The sequence below is a fragment of the Conger conger genome, chromosome 11 (assembly GCF_963514075.1).
Source record: "Conger conger chromosome 11, fConCon1.1, whole genome shotgun sequence".
Lineage (NCBI taxonomy): Eukaryota > Metazoa > Chordata > Actinopteri > Anguilliformes > Congridae > Conger > Conger conger.
Window position 1 is genome coordinate 45747067 of NC_083770.1, and position 19995 is coordinate 45767061.

Here is a 19995-nt window from a genome sequence, read left to right on the forward strand (position 1 = left end):
CATACCTGTGTGTTTCTGCAGCTGATTTCTGGACCGAAAACTTTCTAGGAGACGAACTTTCCATGAGACATCTGCTCCAGATTCGGATGAACTGGGCGCTGCATGTAGTATATATGCCATTTGAAAGTGATAAGTCTGCTCAGTGACGCATTGGCTCACCCGGTGGACTGTCGCGTGCATATCTGATCACAGCATTTCGCGCTACTCTGGCGCAAACCTGAACTCTCCCAGACTGTCCGAGGACGTTCTCATGGCAATAGGGAAGTTAGAATGGGTTTTTTTTAGAAATAGTAAAAGATTGAAAACTGGTTGCGATCGCACTTCTGGATAACCGAATGACCGCCAGTTTCCAGGGCTGGATATGGGTAACCACAGTGGTCGAAACTTAACTAAAATGGGTTCAATCACGCTATTTCCATATTAGGTCACTACTTCAAAAAGCCTTGTAAACGCATTTATACCAACTGATGCCAGTGGTTATTGCAATTACAAGCCTTTAAATTGCTTTAAATAGTTATGAAGTACATTATAACAGTATACAGCCTTCATGTGAAATGGTTACTTATTAATGTGCGCCCTCGTGTGGCAATACTGAGCATTACTGTGCTATTCTTCGCTACAAGTACATCCGGGCTATTTCTAGGAAAACGCAATGAATGTAACGTTCAACTCCAAGTACACTTGAATGACTTGATGTCTGTAAACCAAACATGTAGTCAGCTGTCGAATCAGATTACCATCTGTGGATTCAAAATAGCTGTGAACTTCTGACGCATAACCACTATACTGTATTTAGCATTATACCTGTGCATAGGAGGTTGCAACTTTGATTCAGAGTAAACCCTTTGTGTGTGTGTGTGTGTGTGTGTGTGTAAGTATAAGTACAGGAACTATACGGCAGCAATTGTTGTACTCCTCTATGATCTTCACGTTATTCTTAAACTATGAGACAGACTTGATGGGCCAAACAATGTTTTTTAAATGGCATTTATTAATGTTTCTCCATACAATACATTACTGTACAACCGTATATATTCTGGAATAACTTTCATTATAAAATAGGGTTTCTACAATCCGCATACATAAAGAGCTCTGGGGGGGGGGGGAACAACAGAAACGATAAATGATTAAACAGTTTCAAATAAAGAGCAATAAACTGGGGGGGGGGGTGGGGGGAGATTTGTTTTTGTTTTAAAGGGCATCTTCACCAAAAATAAGTTTATATGTTATTCCCTAGCAGATCTCAGTGTGGCGTCTGCTACGACCATTACACGGAAGGAGCATCACAACACTGAACACTGTCAGCCTTGATATTTGCAAGGGGCAGCCTTCTCTAACACGAGTAACAGAAAGGGCTCAGGATTTTAAACTCCTGCAACTCCTGCCGGCTTGTTTGCGTTTCACAAAGAGATTCTTTAGAGCAAGGACAGGCGACTGTCCTAAACATTCAAGCCCTTTATTGTCATTAGAAACATCAATATAATCGTCTTTTTTTTTTTTTTTTTTGGTTTTCTGAGACCAAGTGTACTCAATCTCACTTGGTCTCTAGACCCCTGCAGCACCTAAAATGCACTGATCAAGTTGCTTCTGCCCGTTAGCACAATGTTAAAAATAGACAAGCCAGTGTCCTGTTGTTTGTCATCTACAGGCCAGGGTATGGAGTCTGTCTTTACACACTTCAAGAACATAAGCACACAAGTGTTGTTTAAGTTTTTCATGAGTAAGCAACAGTGCAATATGCAAATTTAGAAATGGTAAGGAGTAACATATTAAACCTTAAAATATATAGTGGCGATACCCTTTAATTCAGCCAGCAGGAAATTCAGAAAGCCACTCTCTTCAGATACCAGACTAACTTATCTGGTACTTGTGGCCCTTCTTTCCCCATGTGCCCTCTGAGAGAAGGCAGAGGTACAGAAGATTTAGTCCACATTCTCTGGTTTTTGCAGTTGCAACACACACACATCTCCACTCAGGCACAGACGTTCTTTTTCAGTCAAGAAAATCGAATTATCGTGCCATTAAAGTTTAGAACCCCGAGGGGGATTGTTTTTTCGAGACATTCTCATCCTTGTAAAAAAAAAAAAAGAGAATTAACTACATAAAGCGAACGCACTCTGCCACAACAAAAACAGCGTACTTTATTTGATTTTGTTCTATGTTTTATTTGCTAAGATTGTAATAAAGTCCCTTAAGCAAGGCGCCAATTAAGCAGATTTATAGCTATGTCTGTCTGAGCGTGCAGGCCTGTATAATGTTTACACTGTGACTTGTACATGTGACTTCTTTACCATTTCCCTCTAAAATATTGTGTAGAATACACATTACATTTCCAGGTTAAATATATGAGTAAGGGAGATAAGATACAGTTTGTGCTACATCTTCAGTGAAAATAGTCGATTATTGATCCAATCACTGATGTCTCAACAAATACTAAGATGCAGAGAGACGGATTTGGCTTAAGTCTGAGGTAAGCAATTTACTTCAATATAATGCCCAGGTAATAATCATACTGTTACAATCAATATTTATTCTCTATGTACAAACCTCCACATCATTTCAATTAAGCCAAGTCTTCTCTGGAAAGAAAATAAAATCATATATACGTATACAATTGTTTGGGCTGAACTGGGGGGGAAGTAGATAGACGCATTCACTAATTTCACAAAACCAGGCGGGTGGGGGAGAAAACTTAAAACCAAACTTCCCTCACGTCTTGTAATCGAAAATAGAAGCCCAGAGGACCTCTGCATTTTTTTGGCAGCTCTCTCCTCCATGCAGGCGAGCTACAACACAACACAGAGAAGACAACAGCAACTTGCCCCCGACAACATTCCTAGGCACTGGAAACATTCCACACTAGGGCAATGAAAACATCCACAGCTATCTGAGAAAAAATAGAGCTGACTACCATCTGATTAATAATTTTCCTTTTGACTATCCCCTTGGTAAATGTAAATAAAACTCTTCGTCCCAAATAAAACTTGCATTATCTAGGGAGGTGGTAACAGCTATGTCAACAGAGGTCTAACTGCTCCAAGGTGTTTATGGTACTGTAAACTATTGGCTATGCACTGCAAGCAGGGCAGTGTGGTACACCTACAGAGACCTCCCGATTGTAGGCCCAACGCAGAAACCAGATGGCTAACTCAGCGAGCCGTTCTGGTCAACACCAGTGAAACCATCCGATTCGAGAATTAAAGATTAAAGAATAAACGTAGAAAATCTGCGACTACCGTCCGTTCCCGATCGGGGCCTGCTTTCACAACAAACAAAACGAACAAAGATAAGTCTGAAGAAAATGATGGTCAACGTGATCTATCCAGCTTACATACTCTCCGATGAGCTACTAAAACAATGTGTTAAAATGTTTTCAGTTGCAAGCTCCACATTTACACTAAAGACTGGAACTGAGTGGACACGACCATTTCAATCATATAACAAGCTTCACAAGGGAAGAAAACATCAACAATATCAGATGCTACAATTCTAGTGCTACCCGACATGCTACTGAGAAAGGGCTGAAGTATCGATCCTGCTGTGAGTTCACAGGAGTACCGGAATCTAGCAACAAAATACCTCAACTGTGGTCCACAACTTCACCTGCAACAATATACAGAATAGCCTAATATATGGATTATTTTCTCTCTCATACACACGCACACAAACCGGTACAAAGCTAACCCATTTTCCCCTCGCCCAGCATGCATCTGTCTCCCCGTTTCTCCTCGGAGCGTCCCAAGGCCTCTGAAGGCACCCAGCATTACGGTGATCCACATTTCCACCGAAGGTTTAAACTCACCCCCGCGCCCTCTTACCCCCGCGCTGTGCACTGTGCGCCCGTCAGCATGAAGACTCTCGTCACTGAAATGCACGGAGAAAGGTCAATTTCACATTTCTGAATTCATGTTACGCCAGTGCACGCCAGAGCTTAGGCAGTCCAGACGGTAGGAAATACTGTCCACGGTAGGGGAAGAAGCCAACGGACGCTAGCACTTTAGAGAGATCCTGCGCCAGTCGATTTTGGTTAGACTCCCCTGCGTTTCGCTCTCTCTCCGTAACGATCTCGCACAAACCCGGGACTCGACAGACGCCCACGAAAAATAACCCCCATCCGCATTCAGACTAAAGTGACATCTTCAAGTGCCATTTATTTTTTCGTGAAAGGTATTCTTTTTGCGAAGGACTAAAATAGTTTTTAAATTATTCAAAAATATATCCCCAGAAAACTGGGAGCTCTGATCATGTTTAAGCGGCACTGAAAAAACGCCCGGGAAAAAGGGAGACTCTACACGGACCGGTGCCTTTTCCCTGCTGATCTCAGTGAGAAACCTAAACCCTGGACTCATAGTGGACAGAGTACATCTGCTATTGTGTCGGGACTGTTTTATATCCAATATATAGACCTACGTGGGCCTGGAAGGCAGATTTAAAGGAAAGCGTTACTGCTGAATCTGTCTAAATAAAAGAGAGGCCTTGTTTTGATGGTTTATCAACATGCGTCCAATAGAGGCGCTGTGTGTTCGAAAGACAGTCTTGCTCAGAGTTTTTTTAAGTTTCCTGCACGTGTACCAGACGCACACCACCACTTTCCTGATTTTTAGAGGGCAGGCTTATGACTCCCTCGGTTACCCAGTACACCCATAGAGCTACAACCCAGTCTACTCAAACCCCCCACAGCCAGCGAATCACACTTCTACAGTACTCCAGTACTCCAGCATGTGACCCCATATGTGAGCTGCCTCATCACACGAATCATGGCCTTTGTTCTGTACATCTCGTAAAAGTCACACGCGTTGGTGTGAGTGTATGCGTGCATGTGTGCACGTGTGATTTAACCCTTGTGTAGTCTTAACATTCTGTACACTCCCCTTGTCCAAAGGGTAAAAAAAATGAGCCGCCTTCACTAAACCCCTAAAATAAAGCAGCTTAATTGACTTTTAAACTTTTAAATCTATTTTGCATGAAGAAACAACCTGCCAACTCATCACAAACTTTGTTATCAAATTTCAAGCTGAAAAAAGCTCATTAAGGGTGTTCTCTCTGCTGTAAAGCAGAGTGGCCGGGAATTTCAGACCCTTAAGACAACACAAGGGCTAAAGATCTTCCTGTGTTTTATAATCATTTCCCTTCCCAGGGTCTGTGGCGTTGCTGTGAGGACTGCACGTGTTCTCTCGGGTAAAGCTACAGCCAGTATCAGGGCATCAGGGCCAGAAATAGGCACGAAGGCCCAGGGGCATAATTTGGCCCACGCCAACCCTTAGAGGAGGAACAATCTTGGCATTAATCTCTGACATAAATCGTGTGTTCTGTGCCGGTTTTTTTGGGGGCTTTTACTGCACGTTTCATTTGCTGACAGATATTAAGGGGGGAAAAAAGCGGTTATAATATCGGCCTCTCTCATTCCAGGCTGCAGAAGGAAAGGCATTATGAATTTAACGGGAGTACACGGTAAAATGCTCAATTTGAAATCCGTTTTTTACAGAGCACAAATGGTCCCTTGGACTGAAATGTACTCTGTGGGTGTTGAATTAACCCTGCACATTTTCCTGCGCACGGACAACACCAGAGAAACACACGCATGTCTCGCTCTGAGACCGCCGTACGCTTTTACAGGAAAGGTTTGACTGTGTCGTGCGATTGGACAGCTCGGTTGGTGGGTGGGGTCTGATTGGACAGCTCGGTTGGTGGGTGGGGTCTGATTGGACAGCTCGGTGGTGGGTCGGGGTCTGATTGGACAGCGAGGTGGCGGGGCGGGGCCCACTTGCGGACCTGCGGGGAGTTCTCCAGGGGCTGCGGAACGGAGCGTGTTCACTGCAGGAGGGATGGAGCCAGACTGGCCCAGGGTCAGTGCTAACGAGCAGTGCCCCCAAGCACCGACTAACGTTAGCGTGTGGCTACCTGACCCTGGATCAGTGCTTGGGCCCACTGCCCACCCTGAGAGCCAAAGTTGTTCTTGGGGCCGGGTTTCCTGCCCTTATATGAGCCTGGCTTCCCCCTCCATCTCCGGGGGCAGCTCACACACCCCGGTGAAATTCATCTCCTTGGCCCGGGCTGCTGCCGTCAGCCCCGCCCGTGGCCCCCCGTTGCGGGGGGACATGTTGCAGTAGGACTGGGCGTCCGGAGAAAGCCTTCCCCCGGCCCCCACGCGCCTCTCTCTCTGGAACGCCTCCAAGCGCCTCAGGACCTGCTTGGGGTTCTTTTTGGCAAATGTCTCCAGCTCTGCACCGGGGGAAAAGATGACGGGAAAACGGTTAGCCAGGAGTGTTGAATCGTATCCAAAAGGGGCCAGCGTGGCTGCAGGAGTTTGATTCAGCCCAGTCACGCGTGATTCTGCTGATTAATCAGTGGTGGTCTTCGATCAAGACATCGGCAAGTAGAATCAGCTGCGTTAGCGCTGGGCTAAAACAAAAACCTGCACCCCCACCGGCCTTTTCGGAGAACACCGTGAAAACATTCCTGTTTTGAACTGTGGACAAAACAGTTTGTCCAGACAGATAGTTGAGTGTCACAAAAACCCGAAAGCAGTTTTGCGCGACTCATTAACTGAGCAATAAGCTGTGATAGGACGCCTGTGACAGAGCCCTCACTCTGAAGCACTCTGAGGGACAGAGAAATGATATTCGACTGCAGAGGCCCTGCGCAATCAAGAAAACAAACTGTAAATCAGGCCTCATTTATTCAGGCGACACTTTAAATTCGTTAAAATTCCTGCTTATACTGCCCTCTACAGGCCTACATGGTACTCGTCATTTGAACACGTGTACAGGGTAAAAAACGCCATTTTAGATTTTAACAAATCAACATTGTGAAGGGCTCTCAAGCTGAAGGGAAGTTGAGGTGAATGTCCAGGCACACGTGAGTATTTACATTACATTACATTATTGGCATTGGGCAGACGCTCTTATCCAAAGTGCATACCCATAACCAGGGATAAGTTCACTGAAAGACCCTAGAGGGAAGTACAATTTCAACTGCTACCAGTACAACAAAGATAAGGACCCAGGGCCTATTTTCTTTTTTTTTTTCTTTTCTTTTCTTTTTTTTGAACAAAGAAACAAACAAACAAACAGAGCAAAAGTGACCAAAGTTCACTATCCAAACACTGCTTACCTAGCCAACTAAAAATACCGATACACAAAGCGAGTCACAGAGACAACAATTAAGGTTCACAGGGAGGTAGGGGGGGACGGGGAGAGGTGGTTGAAGAGCAGGTGAAAGGACCGGACGGAGGAGGAGGCTCAGGCATGCGGGGAGCGCTACCTTTCAGCACGAAGCCCGAGTCGCTGATGGTCTTCTGCTGGGACTTCCACACCTGGAACAGGTGCAGGAAACTGGCCACGTAGAACTCGTTCAGCACCCCCACGACCTGCTGCCTCCGGTTACACTCCCTGACAGAACGAAGCCACACAGAGGGAACTCAGACAAGACAAAACAAAGAGCTTCTGTCAATTAACTCTCAACTGTCAACTAGGGGCGGCATTGACTCAGGAGGTAAGAGCGGTCGTCTGGCATTTGGAGGGTTGCCGGTTCGATCCCGCCACAGGTGTGTTGAAGTGTCCCAGAACAAGACACCTAACCCCCAAATGCTCCAGACGAGCTGGTTGGTGACTTGCATGGCAGCCAATCGCTGTTGGCATGTGTATGAATGGGTGAATGAAAAGCATCAATTTTACAGCGCTTTGGAAAAAGGCGCTATATAGAGGCTGCCAAGTGACCTGTGAACAAGACTGTTTTCAGTAAACGGCCAACACAAGGGTCAGAAATGTAAAGTTTTGACCATCTTTCAACAACATTTCCGCGATAAAAGTAAAATGTTGAATTGTAGAGGCAGCCTAGTTTCATATGGAGTTAGTGGCAATGTGGGGTCACCTAGTACGTTTCAGCAGTTGCCCTGGACATGTTAAGTGCTTTACATCATATACGCTGTATTTAATCCCAATGTCAAGAGTCAGTGTGTGGGTTTTGCATTGCTGTGGGCAAGAGAGAGAGAAATAGATTTTGCAGGATTGTAGTTTCAGTTGTGCACTGAACCGGCAGTTGTGGCTTTTTTCATCCATTTTAGGTTGAATAGTTCTAATAATCTACAAAATATGGTATATCACTGCATTCACACTACGATGAAGACGAGGGACAAATACTAGGCAATTTGACTAAGTGCCTGAAAGTGCCCACCCTGCTGTAAAACACAACTATGCTAGCTTGAAAATTGAGCTGGTCAAGCTGGTCTCGCTGGGTATGAGCTGGTCAACCAGCTAGTGCTGGTAGCTTGTATGAGCTAGTAAGCTCGTCAATCAGCTACAGGCCGTTTCAAAACAGAGCTCAAGCTGGTATGAACTGGTCAACCAGCTAACCAGCTGTTTCGAAAACCTAGCTTGAGCTGCGTTTTCAGCGGGGTATGGTCATGAATGGATGTCTGCAGGATGATTATGGCGTTCTTCGGGGCGGAGTCACCTGGTGAGGGCCTCCTCTCTGAGGGCGTGGAGCGCGATGCGGGTGATGTTGAATGACATCACGCTGAAGGGGAAGTTCTGCAGGAGAGACGCAACAGGAAGACATAATGTAAGCCACTCCCCAATCCGTATTGCTTTACTGAGCTCGTCTGCTATACACTCACCAAGCACAATTTCACTTTATTACACCTACTTATTCATGCGACTGTCTAATCAGCCAATTGTGTGGCCAGCAGTGCAATGCATACGATCAGGTAGACACGGGTCAGGAGCTTCAGTTAATGTTCACATCAACCATCAGGATGGGGAGAAATGTTTGTGGCTGGTCCTCTTGGTTGGCTCATCGAGCACAGAAAAGTATTTGAGTATTTGAATCCAAAACAATTAGGTATTTGACCCAGGTCTGGTGTGCTGGCGTCGCACCTGTGTGGGATGCTGGGATAGCTTGTAGATGTCTCTGGCCAATGGCAGCATCTCCGGGTCCATGACCAGATACAGCGTGTGCATCAGGCCCAGGAAACCCGTTCCCCTCAGGTCAGTGGCCGGGTCGGTGCCTGCAGCACAGACACAAACGCAGGAACACAGACACGCACCCAGATCAGACACACTCGCACGAACACAGACATGCACCCAGATCAGACACAAACGCACGAACACAGACACGCACCCAGATCAGACACAAACGCACGAACACAGACACGCACCGATATGAACGCAAGCACAACTGAAATGGACTGAGCCTGTAAGCACGAAACCGCCTCTTTACACGGGCGATGGACAACAATTAAACAAACATTATTGTACAAGTGGCAGGCTATATCAGTGTGACACCTGTCAGAGTCCAGTTTGGATTAGCATGAGCTGAAAACTCCACTGGATTAGTCCCTCCAAATAACTGCCTGGTGCCCACAAGCCCCCCCCCCCCACCCCCCCACACTTGCCATCAGGGGCTCAAGATGCATGGAAAGGAATAAATTGTTCAAAATATTTGTGTGTGCTCTGCTTTACACATAATTCATAAAGTAACTGCCGCACGATTCTGATTCTGATTTTGCTGGAGCCGTGCTCCGCCCAGCAGCAGAGTGAGAGTGCCCGATGAGAGAGGCCGTACCCTGGAAGCCCACGGTCTCCCAGTGCGGGCCGTAGCGAGGGCAGTCGGCCCGGCTGCCCGTCAGCCTCTTGTAGATGGTCTGCAGCACTCGAGTGTGGACCTTCTGGCCGTTGTCCAGGGAGCCTGCAAAGCCAGGTCAACACACTGAGAACATCCCGGCTCACCCCTGGGCCCCGCTCCAGCGGCGGCCAGCGGGCGGGTAAGGGGGGGGGGGATTAGGGCCCGTCCCCAGACACGACGAGCGATGCCAGAGCTCTGAGAAGGGTGTGTGTTTTAGTGTGTGTGTTACAGGGCGTGTGTGTGTTATAGTGTGTGTGTTACAGGGCGTGTGTGTGTTATAGTGTGTGTGTTACAGGGCGTGTGTTATAGTGTGTGTGTTATAGGGTGTGTGTTACAGGGCGTGTGTGTGTTATAGTGTGTGTGTTACAGGAGGTGTGTGTTATAGTGTGTGTGTTACAGGGCGTGTGTGTGTTACAGGGCGTGTGTTATAGTGTGTGTGTTACAGGGCGTGTGTGTGTTACAGGGCGTGTGTTACAGGGCGTGTGTGTGTTATAGTGTGTGTGTTACAGGAGGTGTGTGTTATAGTGTGTGTGTTACAGGGCGTGTGTTATAGTGTGTGTGTTACAGGGCGTGTGTTACAGGGCGTGTGTGTGTTATAGTGTGTGTGTTACAGGGTGTGTGTTATAGTGTGTGTGTTACAGGGTGTGTGTGTGTTATAGTGTGTGTGTTACAGGGCGTGTGTGTGTTATAGTGTGTGTGTTACAGGGCGTGTGTTATAGTGTGTGTGTTACAGGGTGTGTGTTATAGTGTGTGTGTTACAGGGCGTGTGTTATAGTGTGTGTGTTATAGGGCGTGTGTTATAGTGTGTGTGTTACAGGGCGTGTGTTATAGTGCGTGTGTTACAGGGCGTGTGTGTTATAATGTGTGTGTTACAGGGCGTGTGTTATAGTGTGTGTGTTACAGGGCGTGTGTTATAGTGTGTGTGTTACAGGGCGTGTATGTGTTATAATGTGTGTGTTACAGGGCGTGTGTTATAGTGTGTGTGTTATAGGGCGTGTGTTATAGTGTGTATGTTACAGGGCGTGTGTTATAGTGTGTGTGTTACAGGGCGTGTGTTATAGTGTGTGTGTTACAGGGCGTGTGTTATAGTGTGTGTGTTACAGGGCGTGTGTTATAATGTGTGTGTTACAGGGCGTGTGTTATAGTGTGTGTGTTACAGGGCGTGTGTTATAGTGTGTGTGTTACAGGGCGTGTGTTATAGTGTGTGTGTTACAGGGCGTGTGTTATAGTGTGTGTGTTACAGGGCGTGTGTTATAGTGTGTGTGTTACAGGGCGTATGTTATAGTGCGTGTGTTACAGGGCGTGTGTTATAGTGTGTGTGTTACAGGGCGTGTGTTGTAGTGTGTGTGTTACAGGGCGTGTGGTATAATGTGTGTGTTAAAGGCCGTGTGTGTTACAGGGTGTGTGTTATAGTGTGTGTGTTACAGGGCATGTGTTATAATGTGTGTGTTAAAGGGGCGTGTGTGTGTTATAGCGTGTGTGTTACAGGGCGTGTGTTATAGTGCGTGTGTTACAGGGCGTGTGTTATAGTGTGTGTGTTACAGGGCGTGTGGTATAATGTGTGTGTTACAGGGCGTGTGTTACAGGGTGTGTGTTATAAGGGGTGTGTGTTACAGGGTGTGTGTTACAAGGTGTGTGTTACAGGGCGTGTGTTATAAGGGGTGTGTGTTACAGGGTGTGTGTTATAAGATGTGTGTGTTACAGGGTGTGTGTTACAGGGTGTGTGTGTTACAGGGCGTGTGTTATAAGGTGTGTGTTACAGGGTGTGTGTTACAGGGTGTGTGTGTTACAGGGCGTGTGTTATAAGGTGTGTGTTATAAGGTGTGTGTTACAGGGTGTGTGTTATAAGGTGTGTGTTACAGGGCGTGTGTTACAGGGCGTGTGTTAAAGGCAGTGTATGTTACAGGGTGTGTGTTACAGGGCGTGTGTTACAGGGTGTGTGTTACAGGGCGTGTGTTACAGGGTGTGTGTTACAGGGTGTGTTACAGGGCGTGTGTTATAGGGTGTGTGTGTTATAAGGGGTGTGTGTTATAGTGTGTGTGTTACAGGGCGTGTGTTACAGGGTGTGTGTTACAGGGTGTGTGTTATAGGGTGTGTGTGTTACAGGGCGTGTGTTACAGGGCGTGTGTTACAGGGTGTGTGTTATAAGGGGTGTGTGTTACAGGGTGTGTGTTACAAGGTGTGTGTTACAGGGTGTGTGTTTTCGGGGGCGTGCGTTACAGGGCGTGTGTTACAGGGCGTGTGTTACAGGGTGTGTGTTATAAGGGGTGTGTGTTACAGGGTCTGTGTTACAAGGTGTGTGTTACAGGGCGTGTGTTATAAGGGGTGTGTGTTACAGGGTGTGTGTTATAAGGTGTGTGTGTTACAGGGTGTGTGTTATAGGGTGTGTGTGTTACAGGGCGTGTGTTAAAGGCAGTGTATGTTACAGGGTGTGTGTTACAGGGTGTGTGTTACAGGGTGTGTGTTACAGGGCGTGTGTTACAGGGCGTGCGTTACAGGGCTAGGCGGGGCTTACAGCGGGCGATGGCGAACACCAGGTCCCTCTCCTCCGTCAGCTCGCGGTGCAGCCGTGGTGGGCCGAACAGGAAGTGTGTGATGGCGGCCAGGCCAGAGCGACGCAGGGTGGGCTGGATGTCCCTCTGGGGGAGGGGGCACAAGCGGGCGCTGAACAAGACTCTCCTTACAGCAGGGATCAGCAGCGCTGGTTTGCCACCCTCCCTTTATCTGCGTGTCAAGTGTGAAGGCAGTCTGGCCAACCGGTAGCGCTAATTACCCAGGAGAGCAGAAGACCTGGGCTGGATTTGGAGTTGATGATCCATGTTATATCGCAGGGATCATCAAATCATGGTACTCAAGGGCTGAGACCAGCTGGTTTCCCACCCTCCCTTTACCTGGGAGTCAGGTGCAAAGACAAGTCTCCCCAATCAGTAGCACTAACTGTTCAGCTAATTACCCGGGCGAAAAGAAAACCTGGGCTGGATTCGGAGTGGATGATCCCTGCCTTAGGGTGGCAGAGGCCGGGTGCTTACCAGCAGCTCGGAGAGGTCTGTGGTCTGGAAGTGCTGCAGAGCCTCATTGAAGGAGATGAGAGGGGTGGGAGCGGAGTCCTCAGGTAGAACTAAGATGGAGACCAAACTCAGTGCTGGAACACTGTGCACACATAACCACGAGCAACACGGATGCTAACAGCGCATGTTACAGCACTAGCCACACACACACCACACAGCCTTACAGCACCTGTCTATTTTAGTACTTCCTTAATGCTCCCGCTGTCTAGCACTACCAACATACTCTATGGCAACAGCACACCCTATAGCACTGCTAGGCTTGGTATTTCATGGCACGACACTAATGATATTCGCCCACACTGGCAGCAATAGCTACAACACGAAAGCCACAGCAACTGCCCAAGCTACGGCACAACCACAGTACACAGAAACACCACATACTGTACTGAAGCTCCCTGCAACACTGCAGGGTTTTACATTATCAGAATGTGCTGCACGGCGCGTAATTAGCCGTCAGCAGAACAACCATGAAGCAAATAAAGGTTATCCGCAGGCAGGCTCGGAGTTCATTGCTGGAGGTGGGTGCGCGGGCGGGGGAGGGCCGTGTGTGTGCGTGTGTGTGTGTGTGTGTGTGCGTGTTTGTGTGCGTGTGTGTGTGCGTGTGTGTGAGTGTGTGTGTGTGTGTGCGTGTGTGCCTGTGTGCGTGTGTGCGTGTGTGCGTGTGTGCGTGTGTGTGTGTGTGCCTGTGTGCGTGTGTGTGTGTGTGTGTGTGTGTGCGTGTGTGTGTGTGAGTGTGTGTGAGTGTGTGTGCGCCTGTGTGTGTGTGTGTGTGTGTGTGTGGCTGGCGGGCGGATGAGCTCACCTGGTTGGATGCTCTCCAGGGCCTCCCACTGCTCCCGTGCCTCCTGCACCTCCGCGCTCTCCTCTGTAACCACAAGCAGCCGTGAGGAGACGCTGCTCAGCCACTCGCTCATCCTGCCTCCGAGCGGGGTCTCCTCCGGTCGCGCCCCGCCAACCCGCGCCGGTCCCTTCACCCCGGAATCCACCCCTCTCCCCCTCCCCTCCCACAGCCAGCCTCAGCTCCCCCGGGGCGCTAACCTGCAGCGCAGCGCTGGTAACCAAGACACAGCCAGCAGCCTTCCGGGAGCCGGGGTGGGTGTGTGTGTGTGTGTGTGTGCGTGCACCGATGCACGTGCCACTGCTCTCTCCCACCGGGGGAACATTCGGGGGGCCTAAGCCTTAGCCGTGACGCCCACAAAGCAGTGAGTCATGCTCTTAGTGTGCATCGTTTAAACCGGGCGAACGTTGAGACCATGTAACACACGTCTGAATTTAGACCCAGCGACGCGACGTTCTCGCAATGTTACTGGAATGTTTGGTCAACGTTAAAACATTGCAACACTTCGAGAACGTTTTGTGTTATTTGAGTGTAAAGACCCGGTGGAGTCACGAGATATATATGCGCTTACTGTACACTTTTGTTTAATGATGACATTTCCTTGGCGTATGTCATTTCTAAACACAAGCGCTTGCAGTTCTGACAGGGTGTGTCTGTTCTGGGTGGACATTCACTCAATGCTCACTTCTGAAAGGCAGCCTACTAAACAGTTGCACTGCTGCCTGGTTACAATTGCTAATTATGCAATAAACATGCTGACCAACACCAAATCTTCCTTGTAGTGGGCGGCAGAAGAACATCGTCGCTTTCAGCATAAAGCATAAAAAACTTGTTCAAAATTACAAGGTAATGAAATAGGCTAATAATATTATACTTTTTTATTCTTTATAACTATTTTTGTTAAAATGCACAGGCATTCTCATACACTGAAAGCACATTCAGCAATTTGGCGAGTCACAGCCACGTGTAGTTAACGTTTAGTTAAAGGAATAAAGGCAGATAACCTCAGTTCCGCTTTTGGTTGCGCAGGCAGAATGAGAGCGGGAGAATGGGACAGGAAGGGAAACGTACCCTCGGTCTTCTGTGGCTCTTCTCCAGCCGTGAGAGACTGCAACAAGCCATTCTGCTTCAAAGCCGAAATCTACACACACAAAAAAAGACACAGAAGCCTCATCTCAATGAAAAAACCAAGCTTGGCCAAATATCCAAAAATCTCTCTCTGCAGCCAAAATGACTTCAGTTCTGCTTCCAAAGTCTCTCTGTACGTAGGCTATGTGGTGCGTACAGTCCGGGCAGACCCTTAACCTATCGACACGACCGGAGTAATGCACACTCACCGGGAGAGACTTGAGCAGCGAGTTGCCGTTGACGTGGTCTTTGTGGCCCTCCAGGGTCAAGCCATTAAGTCCCTGTGGGCGGTGGGGAGAATCAGAGCTTGGCACGCACTGAGACACCACCATTACTGCAAACACCAGCCCTCCAGCCCCGAGTGAACCCTTAACTTCCCTTAACTGAAAATGTAAATATTATTTAAACACACAGGAGATTCCTCTTTCCGTTGCGCATCGCGAGTTGCGGCCCCTCTGTCCAAACTGACCCCGTACTCACGTGTTTGTGATTGGAGTGGCCGTTGGTTCGGTCTTCCAGTAGTACGCCTTCCTGGGATAAGCCGTTCAAACCCTGCAATTCAACGCCAGGTGCAAGATATGGGCAACATCAATGGAACATAAAATACGTTATCAATTCTGCCGCATCTCTGCATCAACGTGTGTACATCCATTTTCTACTATACCTAAAGAGCACACCTCACAAGTAATTTCAAAGCCACCAAGACTGCTTTTATAAAGACATAGTGCAGAATGTGCTTGATTGTCAATGAAAAAAAAAATTATTATTATTATGAATTAAAAATGTCAATTAATTATAATAATAATAATACATCTAGATTTATACAGCATTTTTCATTGTCCAGTTTTATCTCAAAGTGCATCACAATGAAAGCATGAAAACGTTCAGGAAACTACTTCGCTTTCTGAAATTTAAGGACGAGAGGTTTTTAACGGAAGCAACAAAACTACAGAAGTCGCAGATCGTGTCAATGTCACCTTATGGCTGCACCCTATGGAGCCTGGGAGAACTGCGCGTACTTGGCACGGGCGGAGGCGGGGTGTAACAGTTGCACTCACACCTGTGATCTGGCACGGCTCACTGCCACACAGAGGGTAAATGGTTTACCTACGCGGCTCAGCGCAGCGCAGGTGTGGAGGAAGCGCCTGGCCGGTACATTTCAGTTCCTCATTTCCCCCGCCTCAGCAGAACGGGCCCTAACGGACGGCTCGGTATCCAGGCTACGAGGGCTTCACCGCGCAATCTGTTTGCTCTCGCATGCGTGTGGGAGGGGGCAGGAATGAGTGCCTGCACTGGCGCAGAGTTACTGTAACCCCGTGCGTCCACGACGGCATACGGTTAAAAAGCGACTTTTGTTTTTTGTTTTTTTTCCCCCCAAAGAGCACCAAACGCTGCTTCCAAAGGCGCAGTGAGTCAGCCCCCCGTTCGTCCTGGTTCAGCAGGACTCGTGAGAAACTGAGCCAAAGGTTAAACCCCCGGAGGTTTGGGTACGTACCGCTGGGTGCGCCTCGATGGCGGTGTCCCCTTCCATGGCCCGGGCCGGCGATCGCTGCTGCTGCCTCCTAAAGCCCGCCTTCGTTAGCCCAGTCCATCCCACGCACCGGCGCGTGGGAGCGCATAGTGTCCCGGGCAGGGGGGGGGGAGGGGGGGGGAGCGTGTCACTCTGCGTTTCCTCAGCCTCCCGCTCGCAGCCTCTGTCGATCCGCTCTGACCGCAGAGCTATAAAGTGATTTTGATAGATTACGCCGCTGAGCACTCCCTCAACATGTGCCGGTCAGCTCTGAGGAGGAGGAGGAGGAGGAGGAGGAGGAGGGAGCGCCGGGGAGGAAGGTGAGAGAGCCGGCGTCGGCATGGCGAGCCATTGACGTCTCGGCGCAGGTGCTCCGGAGCGGTGACGGCGAAACACCAGCGCCCGTTTATAACCGACGGGCCGACGGGGCAAGAACGCAGCCCGAGAGGCTGCTGGGCTTCAGATAAAACCGCCGTCCACACCGCTCTGCTCTCCAGGCCCCTGAGGATCGGTCTCAGTCTGTCATCAGCGCACAAGGTGCCAGTGAGCCCCCTTTTTTCCCTTCCTCCACAGATTCCCTGCGATGTCACTGGATTTGCTCCGCTGTGCCATCTGAGAGGAAGGGATTCTGGGTCAGGGGGGGGGGGGCGTGTCCTTCCTGCACCCAACAGGTTCTTTGCACTGGCGCCTACAGCAACTTCAAAATGGAGGTTCGCTGCCAGTGGCTTGGCTGTGTCAGGGCCCGCTTATGAATCTGCCCTTGTGACTTGGGTTTTTCCTGGTTTGTGCACCGAGTAATCAGCTTTACTGGAGTCCACCACCAAGAAATGCGAGAGAAAGAGCTAAGGTTACTGCAGCGGGACTGTTAACATGATGGAGCCCGGCCAGCAAGGGGGCAGACGTCCCAAGAGAAGCCCAGGTCAAGTTGGCCTCTTGGGGGCTTCTGCAAACAAGTTGAGGGAGAAATTAAACGATGCCCTTGATTTAAAAATAAAAAATAAAAAAATAAAAAAATTTAAAAAGGCACACTTTAGGAATAGTAATGGTTGATCGTAACACTGGGGGCAACACTAAACTAAAAGTATGTTATATGCTTTCTCCAATAAATTGCTTAAGTTAGCACTGGAACGCTTAAATCATTGTTTGCGTGGCAGATGCTGTGCGTTTTTGGAACCTTAATTAAGTATCAGTATTGGTACTGGTTATCAAATCTCCAACCTTTTAGTTTCAAGTCCTGTCGACTTAACGTACACCACACTGCAGACATATGATTGCACAGTTGGCTGACAAAATTGCACACAACTCTTTAAAACATGGTAGACCACAACAGTGGAAGAATTTACTTCACGGAACGAGCCAACAAAATCCACTTTTGCACGCCAAGACAGCTAAGCATGTTTTCAACATAATAGCAGATGCTAGCTTAACTGTTATATCACACAACAATTTAAGTTTTCAATTTTATTAGTCAACCTGCGCTGATTTCGAATGTAAGATTAAGTTACTATCGAACTGTCAATCCTATAAAAAAGGTTCACTTTAACGTTAGCAATTACTACGGTACTTGGCTAGCTAATAGAGAACTATACTGTAACTCAGCAAGCGGTCTAGCTAGCGTCTAAATATAGTCTAGCTAACTACGCACGAACTGAATCTGTTCTAGCGTTAGATAATAACCAACGCTAACGTCAGCTAACGAACATAACATTCGCACAAACTCGGGGCTAATCATAACTTGCTAAAAAAGTAACTCGCCAACAATGCTAACCAGCTAGCTAATATTAGCCAACTAACGGTTTTGATTTTTTTCCCCTTATGAACGCTAGCAAGCTACATACGCTAACGCTCCAATTTTTTGCTTAAGGAATTCACTAAGAATTACAAACAGGCTAGCTAGTTTTAGCCTTTCCGACGAACTCAGACATTTGCATGAGTCACGTATCATCTATGTGAAAATGCACATTATGGTCAAACATTTTGACCAATTTCTGCAGCTACCTGACGGTAGTCTTACGGCTAGCCATGTAAATCTGCACAATCCCTATGAGAGCGACTAAGCTAATGTAACGTTAGCTAGCTATAATGTATTTTCTTTGGTAATGTACGATTATGGATATATATTCCTCATCTATGGTCAAAACATTTTAAAATACACTTTCCCCCAACCTTCCGAATATTCCTATTGATACATTTGTTATTACTGATATTAAATCACAGATTTTTTTTTTTACCTCAGTTTCACTCCCTCCAATCTCTGCTTCCCTTCCCCCTCCGATAGTTACAGTAATTTCCAGAGTGAGCTTGGGAATCGTAGTTTCCTCTTTTTAAGCTTCCGGTTTCGTACGATTTCTGTTAAGACTACGGCATCATGCTGCGCAAATTATCTGCAGATGTATTGATCCGGTGCTGCCTTAAAGTAATCTTTATAGCTCGTTCAAACCACATGAAAAGAATCCGTGACTACAAGGTTAATCTGCGCTCACGTCCTGAGCAACGCTGCATTATTGCTTGCAACTGAATGTTCGGTAATCCACCTACCACAGTATCGCACAGCACACAATCAGTCGCAGACATGCGTCTGACCCATTTATTCTAAGAGCGACAAAACGTTTGACCAAGGAAAACAGATATTTTTCCAATAATTAATGAATAAATAATACCTAATTGTGCAAATATACAATGCATTTTTCATTCTGACACTTCATTGTAAAACATATGGACTGCCTTAATTTTTCAAATCTGTATCTCAGTTGTAGGGTGTGAATGTGCATTTCCATTTTTTTATGACAACAGTACAGACCTTAAGGAAGAAATTATTATTTGAAAAGGACGAGTAAGCTGAGATCACCAAATACATTGGACCAACTATGAAACAGTATGATTATTTTGATTGTGAACGTTTTGCAATGTAATTAAAAACAGATGCAATGTCATCTGATCTTGCCATATTCTTATAAGTGCACTATAATCCAATTAAAAAGACCACAACCATTGTTAGAGTATTATCAAAACATATTTCAGAATGTTTTTTCCCCCCCTCTTTACACCTAGTTTTACAGCTTCCTTGATATGTCTCCCTTCCTCATAGTGTGTCTATACATGTTTCTCTTGGTCTAATTTAACTTTCTTCCTCCACAATTAATCATATAAAATTTTTAATTGGCAAAATGTATATAGTTTTTTTACTGGAAAGATGACATGTTGGTTCTTTGCCTGACAAATTATTGCCTTCTAATCTTCTGTTAAATATATATATTTTTATGTATATATAACATAACATATTTAATTGAATATATTTCCTAAAATTCTCTCTGGGAAAAATTACATTCTATATGTAAGTATGTGAATATACACTCAGTGAGCGCTTTATTAGGAATTTATTAGACTTATTTTGAGGACGTATTGGTCTTCTGCTGCTGTAGCCTATCCACTTGGAAATTTCACATGTTGTATGTTCAGAGATGCTCTTCTGCATACCACTGTTGCAATGTGTGGTTATCTGCATTACTGTCACCTTCCTGTCAGTTTTGACCAGTCTGGCCCAACTCCTCTGATCTTTCTCATTAACAATGAGTTTTTGCCCACAGAACTGCAAATCCCAGGAGATCAGCAGTTTCTAAGATACTCAAACCACTCTGTCTGGAATCAACAATCATTCCATGGTCAAAGTCAAAATTTTCAATAAAAAGGGTAAGCGCAAGTAACGTTTTCTCGTACTGTAGTTTAGAAAGAACATAAACTGCATCATTTGTAGTCCTGTCACAATCCTGTCGCGATATTTGCTATTCTAAATCTCGCGTGAAGCTACTGTACCTACTGTTGTTTGA

The 19995-nt window shown here is 46.9% G+C and overlaps 1 protein-coding gene across 1 annotated transcript; it reads right to left on the minus strand.

Annotated features, from left to right (window-relative positions):
* Positions 1-990: 990 nt before the first annotated feature.
* Positions 991-18452, minus strand: elmod3 (ELMO/CED-12 domain containing 3). Its single transcript, XM_061261062.1, has 13 exons — positions 18400-18452; positions 16154-17111; positions 15139-15210; positions 14868-14939; positions 14602-14671; positions 13495-13557; positions 12654-12742; positions 12140-12263; positions 9565-9687; positions 8877-9007; positions 8455-8531; positions 7264-7391; positions 991-6222 (listed from the first exon to the last, which is right to left on the minus strand). The coding sequence occupies exons 2-13, from the start codon at positions 16187-16189 to the stop codon at positions 5978-5980; spliced, it is 1230 nt and encodes a 409-aa protein (XP_061117046.1). The 5' UTR covers positions 16190-17111; positions 18400-18452; the 3' UTR covers positions 991-5977.
* Between the last annotated feature and the right edge of the window lie 1543 nt (positions 18453-19995).

Coding starts and splice junctions, on each gene's coding strand:
- elmod3 (XM_061261062.1), bottom strand. CDS start 16,189: ATGGAAGGGGACACCGCCATCGAGGCGCACCCAGCG. Junction 15,211..16,153: donor CCATCGAGGCGCACCCAGCG/GTACGTACCCAA, acceptor GTTGAATTGCAG/GGTTTGAACGGCTTATCCCA. Junction 12,264..12,653: donor CAGACCTCTCCGAGCTGCTG/GTAAGCACCCGG, acceptor CCCCTCCCCCAG/AGGGACATCCAGCCCACCCT.